Source organism: Podarcis bocagei (genome assembly GCF_964188305.1).
Source record: "Podarcis bocagei genome assembly, chromosome: 2".
In the NCBI taxonomy this organism is placed as follows: domain Eukaryota; kingdom Metazoa; phylum Chordata; class Lepidosauria; order Squamata; family Lacertidae; genus Podarcis; species Podarcis bocagei.
In genome coordinates this window covers 106161710-106180013 of record NC_138126.1, presented here as the reverse complement: position 1 = coordinate 106180013, position 18304 = coordinate 106161710, and the positions used below count along the sequence as shown (strand labels likewise).

The following is an 18304-nucleotide window of genomic DNA, read 5'->3' as shown; positions in this document are numbered from 1 at the left end:
GAGGAAGCTTTCTTTAAAAATCATATGGATAAGTACTAAAAATATGGCACCGCCACCTAACATGTGAAGTGGAAGAGTCCAGAAATAATAATAACAACAACAACAACAACAACAACAACAACAAGAATAATAATAATAATAATAATAATAATAATAATAATAATAATTTATATCCCACCCTCCCCAACCGAAGAAGGGCTCAGAGCGGCTAACAACAATAAAAGTAACACAGTTTACATAAAATCACAATCAACTAATTGAAATGCATTCTAAAATCAATTCATTCTAAAATCAATTCAAAATCAAATTAATGGCAACCATTGGGCTAGAGTTCTGTGAGGATTACCGAAGGAGAGAGGGGGTCAGACTGTGCCCTGGCCAAAGGCCTGGTGGAACAGCTCTGTCTTGAAGCTCTGCAGAGAGATGTCAAGTCCCGCAGGGCCCTAGTCTCTTGTGACAGAGTGTTTCACCAGATCGGGGCCATGGCCAAAAAAACCCTGGCTTTGGTTGAGGCCAGCCTAACCTCCTTGCGACCTGGGATCTCCAAGATGTTTTTTTTTGAAGACCGTAAGGTCCTCTGTGGGACATAACAGGAGAGGCGGTCCCATAGGTACGAGGGTCCTAGGCCATATAGGCCGTATAGAATTCTACTTTTTCTATCGGCATTCGGTGTCTGCAATTTTGTGTGCTCAACCACGCTGGCCTTGATGCATAGCATGCATTTTAGAGCTTTCCTCCCAATTCCAGGCATTATGTCCCTTCCTGGAAAAAAATTACCTCTCTTCTCTGTAGTCACCACCAACGCTTCTGCTGCCTCACCCCAGCCCTTCCGGGTCTGTGCTGTGATACGGAAAAGGTAGGTCGACTCGGGTCTGAGACCAGTGGCAGTAAACTGCCTCGCGCTGGGGTTGAGAACTTCCACGCTGGCAGAATTGGCGGTGGTGGTGTTGAGGCGGTGAGTGATCTGGTAGGCTGCATGCAAGAGGAAGACAAACCCAAACAGGAAATTATTGGGGAGAGGACACAGTCCCCATATCCTGACTTTAGTCCAGGAGGAAGTAGATCAGAACCATGGAAGTGATTTTAGGAGAGGTTACACATGGCTTGTGAGGTGGGCTGGTTTCCTTTATCAAGGGTGGCCCAAGATGTTTCAAGCACTGGAGGCAAAAAGGTCCTCCGGTTGCCCCCATAATGGGGTGTGTGTTAGGCTCTGCAAGGGCTTCCCTTCAAGGAAAAGCCCTTGCAAAGCCTCACCATCCTGCTGGGTATCTGTGGGAGATTTGGCAAGGGCTTCTCCTCTTGCCAAATGTCCCTTCCCGCTCAGCGGTGAGGCTTTGCAAGGGCTTCTGCTCAAGGGCTTCTCTCCTGTGTTTCTGTCACCTAAGGCAGCTGCTTCATCCCGCCTCATGGGTGGGCCGGCTCTGCCTCCCGCAATTCCTCTAGTGCAGGCATGGCCAAACTTGGCCCTCCAGATGTTTTGGGACTACAATTCCCATCATCCCTAACCACTGGTCCTTTTAGCTAGGGATGATGGGAGTTGTAGTCCCAAAACATCTGGAGGGCCAAGTTTGGCCATGCCTGCTCTTGTGGCACTGAACTGACATTGAGAATTGTAGACAAAAGTTGGGTGGGGAGCCACTCTGGTCTACAATCTCCATGGTACGTAGGGGTTGCCTGCTTACCCAGAATGATGCCATTGGGAGCAGCAGGTGGCTGCCAGATTAGCCGTACAGAAGTTGTTCTTACTTCAGGGAAGAGAATGCCCACTGGGGGCCCAGGTACTGGAACACAGGAAGACAGGGAGGGATGCACAGATGAAGTTTAGAAGGAACACATACATTTCCGCGCACCTAGCCAGAGAACAGACTTTTAATGCAAATACATACATAGCCACAGGGTGCAAACACACACACACACACACACACACACACAGATAAACATATGCTACGCTTAAGGTGACATTCCCTGGTCTGTTATTTGAAGACTGGGGCTGTGTTTAGGGACATGGAGCGCTAATCTTGCAATGTCATGACTTTAAAGCAATCACCACTGTGGTGTACACATCTAGCATAGTGGCTAAAACATAGCACTACCGATCGAGGAAGTCATTGGTTCAAATCTTGCCTTTTCCATGAAGCCTCAACACCCTCCCTGCAATATGAGGGCAGTAATACGAATCTAATGTACAAGTTTGTTGTAAGGACTGAAACAAAATTAAGTACATGACGTACTCTAAGCACCTGAAAGTAGTCTACAAATGCCAAGTATTATTATTATTTCAGCAAATGCTATTAGAACTCCATACAATCATAGAATCATACAGCTGGAAGGGACCCTGAGGGTCAACTAGACCAACCCCCCGCCAATGCAGGAATTCTGCCCGCAGCCATCCCTGGGTGGGCTTGAACCACCAACGTTCTGGTTAACAGCCAGACGCACTGACCCATTGTGCCACAGGCTCCCAGGCTTTTCATGATGTACAGGACTGAGTTTTTCCTCAAATGGTATGTGCTATAAGGCTTAGCCTTTCTTTTTCATTTGCTTTCCAATGACTTTTAATATCTCACAGACCACCCTGTTACCCCCATCCCTTCTCTCCCAGAGTTAAGCTTTCCTTCCACCATATGGGTTGCTGTTGGGACACCTACCATCATCGAGCGTCCGTTCCAGGATGGGCGGATTGCTGGGCACACCATCGCCAATGCGGGTGAAAGCCAGCACTCGGATCTCATACAGAACATACTTGCCCAAAGCTGTGAGCTGGGCACTCCGTGAAGCATTGCCCTCCACCAACCAGAACTGTGCTCTTGTGTCCGAGTCCTTCTCTTTATACATGACCTAGAAGAGAACAGATACAAACCATGGAGGGAAGGAAGAGACAGCGGCTCAAATGAACACTGCGGCCTCCAACAAGCGGGAAAAAGCTGCATTGTGCTGCCATGTTGCAGACATATATACACAGAGCAGTAGCTTGGATGACCAGCATTGGACTGCTGTATGTTAGAAGCCATGGAGCCTAGGGCTTGCCGATCAGAAGGTCGGTGGTTTGAATCCCGACAGGGTGAGCTCCGGTTGCTTAGTCCCTGCTCCTGCCAACCTAGCAGTTCGAAAGCACGTCAAAGTGCAAGTAGATAAATAGGTACCGCTCCAGCAGGACGGTAAAAGGCGTTTCCGTGCACTGCTCTGGTTCGCCAGAAGCGGCTTAGTCATGCTGGCCACATGACCTGGAAGCTGTACGCTGGCTCCCTCGGCCAATAAAGCGAGATGAGCGCTGCAACCCCAGAGTCGGCCACAACGGGACCTAACGGTCAGGGGTCCCTTTACCTTTACTTATATTAGAAGTACCAGATATTGCTTGGCATGGCAGTTAACGCAGGTCGCCTCCTCCCCAAAGAAGCTTGCCCTGCCCTCAAAATGTTGAGAAAGTCTGGGCCAAATACCTCAGCCCAACACCAGTCGAGAGACTGAGTGACAATGACAGAGGCAGAATTGGTGAGCAGGTTCACAGGATCATAGTAAGCTGTGGGCTGGGACAGAAGGGCCTAGCTGAGGCCTGTGACAGTGGGGGCCTGTAGGTAGAGACCAATGGGGCAGGCCGCTGAGGAAGACAAGGAGACTAGCTCTGGAATGATAAGGGGGCTTCAGGCTGGGGCTGATGAGGGACCGGCAGATTTTAGCGAGCGGGAAGGTGAGGCAAGAGAAAATGCATTTCACTGCATTCCTCACACCCACCTTGTAGCCCAGAACCAGCCCGTTTCGGTCAGCCTCTGGGATGTCATTCCATCGCACTAGCATAGAGGTAGAGGTGGTTGCCAAAGCTGATATGTTGGTGGGTCCAGACGAAGGCACTGCGCGAACAAAGAGAAGAACCGAGGGGAGTCAGCGCTTCACCAATGAGTTTCTCTGAGATGGCTCTGCGAGAGGTAGGTCACCACAGCAGAGCCCTGAGCCCCATGTTCAGAGTTCCAGACTGACCATGGGAGGCCTGCCCAGACTGTCTCAAGGGCCTGGTGGAGAAGGTACCTGACTCTCGGGTTCTCCCCACCACGGTCTGGCTCCATGGCCCGGGCCCGATGGCATTGAAAGCCTGCACCTGCACACGGTACTCCGTCCATTCTTCCAGGTCTTCAATGGTGAACTCACGCTCCACACGGTCATGGATGGTGTTGGCCAGTGTGCGGCCACGCCCGTCTAGGCGTGAGTAGCGCAACCGGTAGCCCACTGACTCAGGGCTGCCGTTGTACTCCGTCTCTGGCAGAGGCTGGAAAGAAAGGGAACCTCGTTGTTGGCCTGCAACTGAGTCCTTTCCAGAATCCTTGCATGGAAAAAAACACAAATCCTATACTGTTTGAGTGCATTTCTCTGCCTCAATGGATATGGGACAGAGACCATACTGGACCTTGTAGGCGGTACCCTCCCAACACCCAATTCCTATCTCCTTGCCCTCTGTGCACAAATAACACGTATCTAAATGGCATGGGCTAGAACTCCTGAAAACTCTTTTAAAGCAAACTTCAGTTCTGATTTGAGGTGATTGCACCACAGATTGAAGCAGAATTCCACCACTAAAATTTGGCTTAGCGCAGAATTTGGTGGCATCTCTGTCTGGGACAAGTAGTTAGGGATTCTCCTGTTGCTGCTGGACTGGGTGTTTAGAGGCAAAAGACAGTTGTCATTTGCGTTAAGATAACAAGAACCGAGTAGACTGTATTGATTCAAAATGGTGCCCACCATGAGACAATTGGTGTTATATAGGTCTTCCTATTTCCAGTAGGGCAGTTAGAGGTAGAATTGACCTATAGGTCTATATCGTTAAAGATGGATAGGTACATCCCTGGCCTAGTCATTTTATACCTTCCACCATCAAATCCAGCCTCAACTGGAGCTGTTCACCCCATCTATCTTCCTGTTAATTTCAGATCTATCCTACAGAATTTTGGCTTGCCTCGTAAACAATGAGCAGCCCCAGTGCTGGTTCATTAACCCTGGTTTTCCCCGCCTCCAGAAACAACGATGAGGCCTGGTGCCTTTCTGAGCTACTGCTCACCATCCATCTCAGCCAGAGACTGGTTTCACTGGCTGTCCGCAGTGTAATATTGGCAGGAGATACATCAGGTGGGGCCTGTAACGTCTGGATCCTGCGGGAAGGCAGGCTGGGTGGGCTGGTGCCGACTATGTTCACTTGTCGCATGCGGAAGCTGGGAGGAGAGAGGAAATGGATTAGTGTTGGAAGGAACTGCAAGGTGGCATAGGAATCACCCACCCTGCCTAACACACACACACACACACACACACACACACACACACACACACAAATAGGACTTTGAACGCCCCCATTTGCATGCCCTGAGAGGCCTCCATTGGCTCCTTTCTCTTCCTTGCACTGCCAACAGGAGAGCTACTGGGGTGTGTTGTCACAATCTCTGATGACATACAAACATGGCTTAATTAGGCTGGCATTACACGCCTGTCCTTTATCTTATTAAGTAAAGGTAAAGGGATCCCTGACCCTTAGGTCCAGTCGTGTCCCACTCTGGGTTTGCGATGCTAATCTCGCTTTACTGGCCAAGGGAGCCGGCGTACAGCTTCCGGGTCATATGGCCAGCATGACTAAGCCGCTTCTAGCGAACCAGAGCAGCGCACGGAAACGCCGTTTACCTTCCCACCTATTTATCCACTTGCACTTTGCCGTGCTTTTGAACTGCTAGGTTGGCAGGAACAGGGACCGAGCAACGGGAGCTCACCCCGTCGCGGGGATTCGAACCGCCGACCTTCTGATAGGTAAGCCCTAGCCTCTGTGGTTTAACCCACAGCGCCACCCGCGTCCCTATTAGCTAATGCATTAATTTTGAGGGAAACGGTAGAAGGTCCTTAATGACACCCACAAGCCTCATCCCTTCTCATTCCCCAGTTTTAGCCAGACCACAACCCTCCCGGCTGTAGCTTTCTAATACTAGCAGATGAGAGTGTCACAAGAGATTTGGGGCCGGGTTCCTCTTTGCTTTCCTGTCTTTTGAGCTCCTTCTCATGATGCCTTTTACCTCTTCAGCTTCCGACACCTCCTCCCAGTCTTCTCCCTCTTCTCTCTCTAACCACTCATTGTCATCCCACCACCAATCCCCAGGCCCTGAGCCTTCTTCCCTTGCGGGTTCTCCAGCTGGTTCCTCCCACCATTCTTCTGTGTCCAGCCCAACCCTGACAGCAAGATGCCTCTGAATCTGAGTTGTTACAGAGGACTAGTGAGAGGTTGTTGTTTTCTGGGCTTCCTGGAAGCACCTGGTTGGACATTATGGAAAGCAGGATGCCGAACTAGATGGATCTTTACTCTGATTCAGCAGGGCCCTTATGTTTTTATGCATGCTCAACCATCCTTTCAATCTCCCCCAAAAGCAGCACTCACCTGTAGTATGTGTAGGGATTGAGGTTGGGCACCTCCATGGAGCGGGCATCTGGCTCATTAGACAGCTGGTGGATGAGGGTCCACTCCTCGCTCTCACCAATCTGACCCACCTAGGGAAAGGGCAAACAAGATATTGAGCAGGATTGGGTCAGCATCATCGTTGCATATAGTACAGCCAGTTTCTCTGCTCCCTGACAGTGTAAAATGTATTAGCTAAAGCTGTAGAGTTTGGTGTGTGTTGTCAGAGACTGAAGAGCAGGACACTTTTTGCCTGATGTGTTTACACCATCAGTAAAAATAACCTCCACAGGGGCAGCCCATCCTATTTTGCCATCTGAGGTGAAATGGAAAGGGGCTGCCCAGCCAGCTCACCACCCATACATGCTGAAGCCTCGCTTACCAGGGTCTCGGGAAGATCATGCAAGGCTCTTGTGAGATCTTGCCAGAACCCAAAAGTCGATGCAGCCACTTCTCTGATGGCAGTAGAGGGGGTGCACCTGATTGGATTTTGCCACCTGGGGTGGTTGCCTCAGTCTACCTCATGGATGGGCTGGCCCTGAACCTCCGCCTTCTCTTAGTTTGTGAGATTTCACTAGACATTTCTCATATACTTACTGCAAAGCTCTTTTTGCAGCAAAGATTATAAACTATTTTAAGAAAACAGGAGAAATTTTTAGGGTATCGATTATATTTAAGTATCAAATGATGGGCTTCTCAAATAAGATTGTGGATTACGCACAATACACAGTCCTGCTTATAGCTCATATTTCCTGTTATTTGACACGCTGTTCTCTCTGTATCCAAACTGCCAGGCTCCTCCCTTCCTCCTGCCTTCTGCTACTGCAATTCCCCCCACCCCCGCCCCACAGATGCCTGAAATTAAGCAAAGTCAATGAATGCAAAATTAACATATTAATCGTATTCTCAGTGGAGGATGTTGGCTCCCTGCCACTGAGTTTACGTGTCTCCTGATGGCAGAGATGCTTCTTTAACTTTAATACAACAGTTGCTATCCTAAGGGCTAAAAAGAAGAAGAAAAGGAATGAGAGAGCTTCCTCTGCTGCTGGCTTCTCCTACCGTCAGATGTGTCCCTTTCCAATGGCTTACCTGAGCCTCCACTTGCCACCTGGAAATGGATGTCTTGCCATCGTAACCAGGACGGAACTGAAGTGTGACTGAGCGGGGACCAATGTTGGAGATGCCCAGGTTCGAGGGGGCTCCAGGGAGCTCTGCAGGCAAAGAGAAAGCAAAGATGGAACTTGAATATCTACAGCCCATGGATTATTGCCATTGGCTCAGCCGTTCTTTGTCCTTCTCAGGATGACGGCAGCACACAGTGGCCATATCCTGCACTGAAGAAGAACTCTCCATCTAACAAGCCAGAGCAGGAGAAAGCACCACTTGATTATGCAAAGTTGAAACTGTAGTATGCCATGAGCTGCTGGTGGCAGTGGTGATGGGGACTGAGATGCAGTGAACCAAAAAGGTCTTTAGGATGGAAAAAAAGGCAACCAATACAGATTAAAGAAGCTACATGTGCCAAACACTATAGTTGAAGGGCAAATATCTATCAACGTCTGTTAGGATTTTATGCAAGCCGATGCTGGCTAGTGAGATTAGTATAAATCACATGAGATGTCTGAGAAGAGTGTGAGAACGGAAGACTGTCTTATCTCTTCTGTCTGAGAGTGTTATTGGACTGTACTTTCGCTTTTGCTGTATGCTTTTTTTTCTGCCAGAGTTTGGAAGGCACAGGCGTGATTATGGATTCTCTGTATATATTGTGAATAAAACGTAGTTTAGATCTACGGATGTTTCTATCTTCTTGCTGTGTGATGCCAGAAGACTTGTTTCCACTTTTCATATGGGAAGTGTCGCAGAGGGGCACTCTGGAGTGAAGGGACGTGCCATTCCAGAGACGTGCCTACTGGGAGACGCTCAGAGGTACTGGGGGTCTGCCGTCCCCCCAGGAGCGTTTACCCTCAACAACGTCAAGTGTGGCAATCCAACAGGAGGAGAGGGGAAGGTCAAGGCTAAGAATCTTTCTCTTTCGCTCCAACCAGCCTGTATTACTGAAAATGCTTTGCATTGGCAGAAGCAACCATTGTGGATTTGTTACACTATGTGCTTCTATAAAGGTATTGTTCTTCTTCCCTAGGCACAAAGGTCTAAATGACAACTAATTGTTACATGGGATAAACTAAATAATGCCATGCCCATCCAAAATGCACATTAAAGAACAGGAATTGAAGAACAAGAGGATCATCGGTGGCCAACATGGTGCCTTATTATGATGCCTTATAAGACTGTGGCATCCTTGGATTAGGTCTGACAAAAGTGCAGGCCTCAAACAAATATTTGAAGTGATTCAAATATTCATCAAATTTAAAACTCCCATCTCATGAAGGTCACAAGGGGAGCTGTCAGCGCTTTCTGTAATTTCATATTCATTACTCCGATGTTTGTTAATTTAATAACTCTGAAGCTTGTGAGTGGTTGGTTGTTGTCAGATTGTGAGGGCCATGCTATCTGCCCGCATGAAGGAGGCCCACACTTGAATTAATTGAATTACTCAAAAGAACAAATATTGAAGCTAATTGGGATTGGCAAAGTCAAAGTTCGCACAGACAAACTGAATTAAATCAAATACGGACAACTTATCTCTTCACGAAAGCGCGTTTTTAAAATTCTGCTCATGAGGGCTTGAAACAACTAGATGTAGATTCATCCTTAGTAAAAGGCAGTCCCTTTCCATTAATGCTCCTAATACCTTAGATATGGCTTGCTGCCTGAAGGTTAGGAAAGTGGCAGAAATATACAGAGACAGAATTATAAGGTTTGGGCTGGTGCCTGTAGTTGCATCCTCAGTTTTGAAGGATCACCGCAGCAAAAGGTCTGTTGCTCAGTGTCTCAACCTGAAGTCCCTCAAAGGCCGAGCTAAGAGCTTACATGGGGTATAGATGGAAATTCTTCATGAAAACAGGCATAATGGCCACTTATCCCAAGTCAACAGCTCCTTCTGTTGCTTCATCCTTCAAGTCTGATTCCATGTTTAAGGGGCAAATTGGCCTTGCAAGATGTCAAAATCTCAGAGAGACTTTTTCCCCCATAGCAGGTGCTGCTAGCCAATGAAACATGAAATGTGGCTGTGAGATGCCGGGGTTCGCAGCACAGGTAAACAAAGCAAAGACAGGAGTACTGATTTAGGACAAGTCTTTCTGCACAAGAAAGAAGCTGCAGTTTATGGAAAGCACAATAATAACCTTGCAGGGCATTTTTTCAGCTGGAACTTGCCGGAACTCAGATCCGGCATTCTGGCACCTCTCAGGTGGGCACTATTGCCATTATAACAGAACAAGGGAGGCATTCATGCTGAGAAAACAACAACAACCACCAATAAATCAACCTCTCTTCCCCACAAATATTCACACAATCACAGGGAAGTGTGTGCCACTACATTTCTGAATATGATACATTATTATGTGAATCCAGTTGCCCTTTGATGTAGTGTTTCGAAAGCTGGGAAGACACTGGGTTATTCAAGAGATTTGTGTCTGCTCTTATTATTAGTGGGCTTTCACGATGATCATGCATACGTCCAACTATGTAGCGGTCTCTGCCCAGATAACCTATTTTCACTTTATCAGTGTCTCAAAGAGGGTTCAACTGGGTATCAGTACATCTGATGTAAAAAAAAGAAGGAAAAATCATCTGCATCTGGGACTTCCACTACTAACTGAAGCATTCTGCAGGGACCAAGGCTGTGGTGGTTCTTGCCACCCTTGTGCTCTGCTGAAGGCAGGGTCCGTAAGTCAAACTTACCGGGAGGAACTCCTGAGGAGATGGTGGAGGAGGAAACTTGCCCCTGACCTTTCGAGGTCATGGCTGCCACTTCAATGGTGTATGTTGTAAGGGCTGTGAGGCCAGTGACACGGTATTCCAGTGTGACGTTGGGCAGGTAGTGTGTTACACGGGTGTTGGTGCGGTTGTATTCTTCCCAGGAGATCCGGTAGCCTGAAGGAGCCCAAAACATACACAGATGTGTAGAATTGCACAACATTCATTTAAAATCCAAGGCGTAAACAGAACGTGCCCAATAAATCTGGTGGCCTTAAGCCAGAGACTTAGGCCTCACCAACAGTTCTTTGGGGATTCTAATTTATATTGCTTTAGTGCTTCCACTAGTTCATTAAGCTTCCTGAGGCTGAATGACACATTATGGCTAAAGCATAGCATGCTATTATGTCTTCTCTTCTTTCTTAATTAGAGGCATCAGGTGGAGAGGGAACTGTTGTTCTGATCACAGCATAAGAGAGCACAATGCCTTCTCTCCCTAGCCGTCCAAGGTTGAAATCATACATACATGCCCATGTGACAACAGGGCTCAGTAAAAAGCAAAAGTCTCACTAATGCTAAAATGAGGTTTACCTAAGCTTCATGGACACATCTGGGGGCGGGGCGGAGAGGAGAGGGGTCAGGATGTGATTTCCATCCCGATCATGTTTGGAAAGGGAAGAGATGAACCTAAATTCCCAATGCCCTGTTATCAGGATAACCTGCTCCCTATGTCTTATGCTTAACATGGAGCTGGATCCTTCAAAATCTGTTTGAAATCTATCACCAGGGAAGCTCCATGAGGCCTGAAGCAAACAGATGTGATGCTTGGTTCCAATTCCCAAACTATTCCTCGTGCTGAAATCAAGATGGCTTCCAGGCTATTAGTTCATAGGGCTAGTGGATATGATAGCATGGACTATCAAGATACATATCTCCTCTACAGAAGTTTTCTTAGGTAGTAGAAAGAATGGGTCTGAGCGGTTTTCCACAATTTCTAGGCAATTTGTGTTTTCTCTGGAATGACGTTTGCTCCAGTTTAGAGCTATAGAGTTGTTCTCTCCTTGCCTCACTCCTTCCCAGGGAAAACTCACTCTATAGCTCTAAACTGGAGCAAACGTCATTCCAGAGAAAACCCAAACTGCCCCCAGGGCAAAGCAGTGGGACAAAATGAATTTTGTATAAGCCCTGAGTTCTTTCCATTGGTACCAAGGAAGAAACGGACTCCCTGTTTCCTGGTCCAGTTAATCACCCCTTCCTCCCCCACCCCACCTCACCCCACCCATTCCCTTCCCACCTGAAGAGATTTATTACCTGTCAGAATGCCATTCTTTTCCAGGGGCTCTTGCCAGCTGACCTTCAGGGATGTGTCGAGGATCTCGTTGAAGCTGAGGTGTCCCACTGGACCCGGAACTAGCCAAACAAACAACCCCACCACCCAGAAAGTTACAACAGGACAAACACTTCATATAGGAATTCCTCAAGGAAATAAAAGAGTCACTTGACTCTTCCCAGGGCCCTCTGGGGTTTGGGTGAAAGGATGACTGCAGTGGATGCAGTCAAGATGGATCCCGGGGCCTTCAAGGGCGTCACTGCAGTCTCAGCAACGACGTGTCGGGCTCTACAACTGAGGGCAGTGTCAGACTCAAGACTTCCACAGTGGAAGGTGATGTTCTAAACTCATGTTGACCGGAAGATTAGGGGTGTTTGGATCCATAGTCATGGGCATACAGGAGCCCAAGAGCTGTGCCTGTGCCCAGCTCCAAAGGGAAAGGCCGTACCGTCCTCATGGGTGCGCAGCAGCTGCGGGGGGCTGCGGGGTCCGTCGCCTGGTGTGGTGAAACACAGCACCGAGGTGAAATACTCTGTAAACTTCTTGAGGCCTGGGATATATCCCACATGGATATTGTCTTGGAAGTTAGGGCGCACTGTCACTACAGTCATATCTTCTTCCTGTGCTGGTTCCCAGGCAATCAGCTGAGGAATAAATGAACGACATCATGGTTGCTCAGAAAGGAGGATGTGAAGGCAGACCACACGGCATGGGGCTTTATCTTTCTGGCCCCATATTGTGCGCAGGGGCCAGCTCCAGATTAGCACTCTTTTGCTGGTGTGATTCACTTGGGCAACGGCAAATTTATGTTGCACAATTAAAAGTAGATTTGTGTGGCGTTTGCCCTCCTAGGTGTGTGACATCATAATGGGTTCATAAGGAAAGGGTTAACTAATTGTAAAATTACTAACCAATGGGAACCCAAGGGGCAGAGTTAACTGTGTATAAGGACTAAACACAGAGATTTTTTTTTGAGAGAGTTAGAGTTAGGGTGGTTGAGAAGACAGTCTGGAGTTAGAAGAGACTGAGAAGATAAGTCTGTGGGATGGTCTAGTCTGGTATGAGAGAGTGAGAGAATTTGTTAAGAGGAGTCAGTCAAACAGTTGAGATAATCAGTCAGAAGGTATTAGGAAGGTATAGGCCGGTAAAGAAACTATGGGAAAGTTAAGATACTGACAGGAATATTATCTGAGGAACCATAAACTTGTTAATGTTTGTAAAATAAACTTATTTTTGGGTTCACTTTTAACAACTGTCTGGACTCAGTGTTTTACCCCAGAGTAACGGGTTGGTGGCAGCGGGGAAGCGAGCACAGTGGTGGCACAGGGATCAATAGACTGTTAAACGTCCGGGGACCCTGTGTGATCGCCACAATTTGGCACTCTCTTGTACAACAAACCTGCTTCCCAAAAATGGGTAAGAGGGGTGGAGAGGGGGGGGGGAATTTTTGAGTTAAGAAAAGTATCGAGAAAATGCACTGGAAAGTGTGGAGCAATAGCAACATTGGGAAATGCTGTGTAAAATCTATGCAAACCAACCAAATGGGGTGCTTGATAAAAAGCAAGGAATTTCCGTGCAAATTTTGTGCAAGCACAAAATGGGTGCTCAAAAAGAAAAAAAAAAGGGGGGGAGCTCTGGTGAATGGGGAGAAAGGGCACTTTGCACAAACAGGGCAGAACTTGGGCACACTGCTAACACTTCTCTTTCTAGAATCCTAAGATTTCTAGAGTCCTGCCTCAGGACTCCAGGCATAAACATACAGGACTCCCCCAACCCCACTCCATTCTGGTCCGGGACAGAGCACCTCAAACAGGAAAGCAAGAAAAGAGGCCAATCTAGGGTTGCCATAATATCCTCTTTTACCCGAACATGTCCTCTTTTTCACGGGTATGTAAAATGAGTGTCGTCATAGTGATTCAGTTAAAAGTAGAAGTCGGCAAATGTGTCCTCTTTTTTGCTCTTCAAAATGTGGCAACCCTAACCATGCTACAAGGTGCAACTGCTGCAACAGTCTCTCATATTCCCTCTCCCACTGCTTTATGTGAAAACCGTCTCAATTATACTGGTGAAACCACCTTTCCTTCCTCCCCAAGAGGAGAGCCAATTCACCACCACCTCACATCCTTTAACCGTGGAGCCAGAATTTGCCATGATGGGACTGAATCCCATCCCAAAACAGTGACAGTCTGGAAGCACCCATAACTGCAGAGGACTCTATGTGCTGCCTGCAAACATTCTGCACGGGAAGCCATAGGAGTGCTGTGTTGCAGAGACTCTGCTTCTTCCCTTTTGCAAAATGGGCAGAAAGGAACAGTGTGGTGAATTGCCCAGGGACTGGAGTAGTGGAATTGTTGCTGCCTGTGCCTCTGGGCAGTGGCGTAGCGTGGGGGGTGCAGGGGGGCCGGCCGCACCGGGCGCAACATCTGGGGGTTAGGGGGCGCAAATCCAAGGGTTAGGGGGCGCAAATTACTTGCCTTGCCCCGGGTGCTGACAACCCATGCTACGCCACTGCCTCTGGGGTCAGGATTGTTTTGTGCATGTGGTGATACAGAGGCATTTGGGTGCTCTGTGTTCACTTGCTCCTTCTGTGTGTGGGTGTCATCATTGACCCCCCCCTTCTAGGTGGGAGATGTATTTACCATTTTGGGATTTCCCCCTGAGTGGCATATTCTCGTCCCCTGCACAACCGGGGTACAGAATTGCTCTGCCCTGGGTAGTATCTGGTAGGCAAAACTACAGGGTATGTGGATGAAATTGCAAGTTCTGTAAACAGAAATATTATTTCTGCAAGGTGGCTTTTTTCTTCTTTTGGTTGGTTCCTTTTTTCCCCTTGAAGGAAGAAAGACAAAGAGCTATTATATCCTTTGTTTTTGAAATGTCCCCAGCAACATAGTCATTACAGCAAATGCTTGGAAGAAATTGCCAAGCGAAACTGACCCACTCATTCTTTTTACCCAAGTTCAGGGATAAAAAAGTAAAATAAAATAAAATTATAGGTTGGAGGTGGGGGGTGCAAGTAAGAAAGAAAGAAGCAATTGATTCTTATAGACGTTTTTGTTCAGTAATCCAAGTTGCTATTCTTAGTGCTGCAGCCCTAAGGTGTAAACACAAGTGTTGGTGCATTCATCTCAACAATCAGTGTCATTGTCGAGGCGTTTAATAAATTGTGTCCATAATAGCTGTTGCTTTTCATTTGCCAACAATAATTTTGTTGTCTAGTGCCAGCAGTATGGCATAGCCCAACAGCAAGACGAGCGCTAAAACCATGTTAGTCTCTAGTCCTGAACAGATATTTTAAACAACTAAAGTCCTTCCAGTCACCTGCTATGCCATGCTTTTCAGGTTTTCTTGTGGGATGCAGTGCAGAGTAAGGATTTTGAGGACACACCATTCGTAATACAGTGGTACCTCGGGTTAAGAACTTAATTCGTTCTGGAGGTCTGTTCTTAACCTGAAACTGTTCTTAACCTGAGGTACCACTTTAGCTAATGGGGCCTCCCGCTGCCGCAGCCACGCGATTTTTGTACTCATCCTGAAGCAAAGTTCTTAACCCAAGGTACTATTTCTGGGTAGCGGAGTCTGTAACCTAAAGCACCTGTAACCTGACGTGTCTGTAAGCAGAGGTACCACTGTATAACTTAAGGGACCTATTTGCACCTCCAAGGCATGGATGGCCTTGCTCTGCCTCCCTACTTTCCACCTACAGCCAGTATTCTGGACTTGGTTACATGGTGAGCCACATGCTCCAAAGCAAAAGGCAAAGATCCAACAAAAAGTGTTTGCAGAGCAAGCCACAGTGCCTATACTGGAGGCGTGGGGAGCCCATGTCTACTTGTGATTTGCTGATGAGGTGAGTGGGCAGGACCAATTGCCCAGGCAGCAAGCTCCACCCAGAGGCTTCCTTTTCTGCCTGGGAAACAGTCCCTGGGACTTCCCACATCTGGGTAATGCCAGCCTGCAATGGCACCCACCAGAGAGGGTGCCCAGCTGCAGCAGGCAGGGCATACCAGACCTGTCTGGCTCCCTTCACTCCTCTGTTGTTCACCGGGCAGAGTAGGCACTGCCAAAAAAGTAGGTTCTTCTAAGTAGCATCTTGGTATAATCCCTACTGAAGCTGAAACAGTGAGACAGGTGCAACTGTATGGGCTCCTGTAAATGTATGGCCTTATAGCTGACCAAGGTCTGATTAGCTCCATTCAACTATATTGTAAATGGGAGTATTTGTAGGCTGAAAGCACTTGGTTCTTGAGGCCAAGACACCTCCCTTCATCCCCGACAGACATTAGCACCCTAGACCGGCTGGCAGGTGATGGATGAACATATATGTAGTGCCCATGTGGCTTTGGCTGGACCTAGACTTGTCCAAGCATGTTTAACAATCCTGACCTTAATCCCTACTGCGCTATTACTCAAAAGGGCAGCGTGGGATCCACACGGGGCTTTAACCATCCTCTTCTATGGCTTTCAGCTCCTCTGATCTTTTTTTTCCCTTCGGCTGCGCCGCTTCAAAGACATAAAGGGGGAAACTTGCTGGGATTAAAGGCGGCTGATTGTTTCTCTGAAGCACAGGTGTGTGCTGAAGGGTTAGGGGATCGGCTATGCACCGAGAGCGATTTCTCTCCTCGGAGACCTGGAAGGGACTGAATTTGAAAGGCTGGCCTACGTGGGTAACCAATTAAAGGAGAAGAAGAAGGAGCCAGGATTTTTAAAAAAGCAGCTTAAACGCTGTCCGGTTCTGCCACCAGTCATTTTTCACTTTTGGTGTTTGGAAGCAGAACCTGTTTTCTCTCTCACAAAAGTGAGAGGCTGTGAGAGAAAAACCATGCGCTGCACTTTTTATTTATTGCATATATCCTTCTTCCTCCAAATTGTTCAGGACAACAAAACAAATACTCAAAGAATAAACCGATACTGAGGCTTGTGCTTTACCCTCCCTTTCTCAGGAAAATGTAGTCACTCTTTGCAAAGCTGAGGCTGCAATCTGAACCCCTTTTACACTTTGCTGTGGGAGGGTTGCACTGGGTGGAGGTGTCCCTGCACCTGTCTGCCTGTGAGGAGTCAGTCTGCTGGTGCAACACTCGCTGTTCCCGGGCCAGCCTACCCAGGAGGCAAGGTGCGGTGCCTGCCTTGGGGGGCACGATCCATGGGGTGAAAAGATCCCAACGTAGATCTTTATTCTCCCTGCTCCTGAAGTACATCTTCAGTCACTCCTTCTTCCCTCAAAGAAGTGGCACCATTTTGTGGTTCACCTCAGCTGCCAAAATGTCTTCAGCCAGCCCTGCCTGTTTCACCTGTCAAAACAGTGGGCAAGTCAAACTACGGCCTGAAGGATGTGGCAGCTTGTGGGATGTCAAGAAACGGGGCATTCTGGAGGTAGGGCTGAGATTTGCATCCCCACCTTTCGCCCTGGCCAGCAAGAGTAGCTTGGGCCCTATAGCTCCTTGACCATCAATAAATTAGAGTGTTCTCCTTTGACGTTAAAGGAACCCCTACACAGTAAGGTTACCAGACGTCCTCGTTTCCTGGGGACAGTCCCCAGATTTTCAAATAAGTCCCCTGACAAAATCCATCTATTTAGTAGGAAGTTGAAGTGTCCCCAGATTCATTGGAAAAAATCTGGTCACGTCACTACACAGCCCAGAAGTGGTTGCTAATTTTTAAAATGAAAACAGTGGCCTTTGTCTCAGATGGATGACATAAGGACTATCAAGCACTGGGCCTGATAAGAGTGCTATTCTATAAAGGGTTAAAGGTAAGACCAATTGGTGAAAAATAAATAAATCTGAGAGTGTTTAGGTGTAACAGCTAGTGCTTAAATTGCTCCATTCATATCCTCTCTTTTATTTGGTGTTGATTAAGTATCAATTAATGGGGGGCGGGGAGGAGGAGAAAGGAATAGCTGAGTTTTAATAAGTGTATGTACTTATGCATCCAAAACAATATTCAACACAAGCTGGCTGATTAACTGACACTGATAACAATGCATAATCAGCTACTTTGTCGTGGTGTTACATTCAAGGATGTTTGGGTGTTTAATTGGCACAGTGCGAGATAGCCTATAGCAAGTTAATTAGATACTAATTAGGCCTCCAAAAATACTAATCAAAAATACTAAGTGGCATTTAATAAGTATGTTAAGTATCCTTCTTAACGTTGGTTATCTCGTTTGGCAGCAATTAAATTCCTGAACTTCTTTGGAGTAGATTAAGAAACAAGTTTTAATTCAATTTAATTAATGCAAATTTGAATTAATTACAATTCGGAACTGAGCGAACAAGGCGAGGCTCCTCTATAAGTATAATATCTTAGTAAATATATTTTAATAGACAAGCTTGAAGCAATGATAATAACCATTCTAATAGAAAAAGAATTAAGTAGAATCTTGTTTTAAATGGACTGATTATGAAATAACAGTGAGCTAAGAGGATCATCCAAAATGCATGGAAATATGGAACTGGGGGCTTAAATACCATTGACTGCACTGATCAAATCAAATACAGCGATGCTTCATCAAGGAAAGCAGTGGCATAAACTCTCTTGCTTTGCAAATCAAGTTGCCATTTCAGTTTGGAGCACTTGGGTGCAGTAGCTTCCTGCAATGCATAACGCCGAAACGGCGGCTCCACAGATAATTGGTTCATATAAAGGATACCAGTTTATTATAGCCGCTAACTATGGAATTACATCATTTAATTGGTGTTTTACAGCCAGCTAAGCGATGACAGAAAACAGAGTGG

The 18304-nt window shown here is 47.1% G+C and overlaps 1 protein-coding gene across 9 annotated transcripts in view; it reads right to left on the bottom strand.

Moving 5' to 3' along the window:
- Nucleotides 1–18304, bottom strand: part of SDK2 (sidekick cell adhesion molecule 2) — a 353925-nt gene that overhangs the window by 34328 nt on the left and 301293 nt on the right. For all 9 annotated transcript variants that reach the window (XM_081180809.1, XM_081180812.1, XM_081180810.1 and 6 more), the window contains 11 exons: nt 12016–12211; nt 11549–11647; nt 10223–10414; nt 7508–7629; nt 6401–6510; nt 5048–5198; nt 4024–4261; nt 3733–3848; nt 2649–2838; nt 1683–1781; nt 778–972 (listed from right to left, as the gene is read on the bottom strand). In XM_081180809.1, the coding sequence (XP_081036935.1) occupies nt 778–972; nt 1683–1781; nt 2649–2838; nt 3733–3848; nt 4024–4261; nt 5048–5198; nt 6401–6510; nt 7508–7629; nt 10223–10414; nt 11549–11647; nt 12016–12211 (1708 nt within the window). The remainder of the gene's footprint in view (nt 1–777; nt 973–1682; nt 1782–2648; nt 2839–3732; nt 3849–4023; nt 4262–5047; nt 5199–6400; nt 6511–7507; nt 7630–10222; nt 10415–11548; nt 11648–12015; nt 12212–18304) is intronic.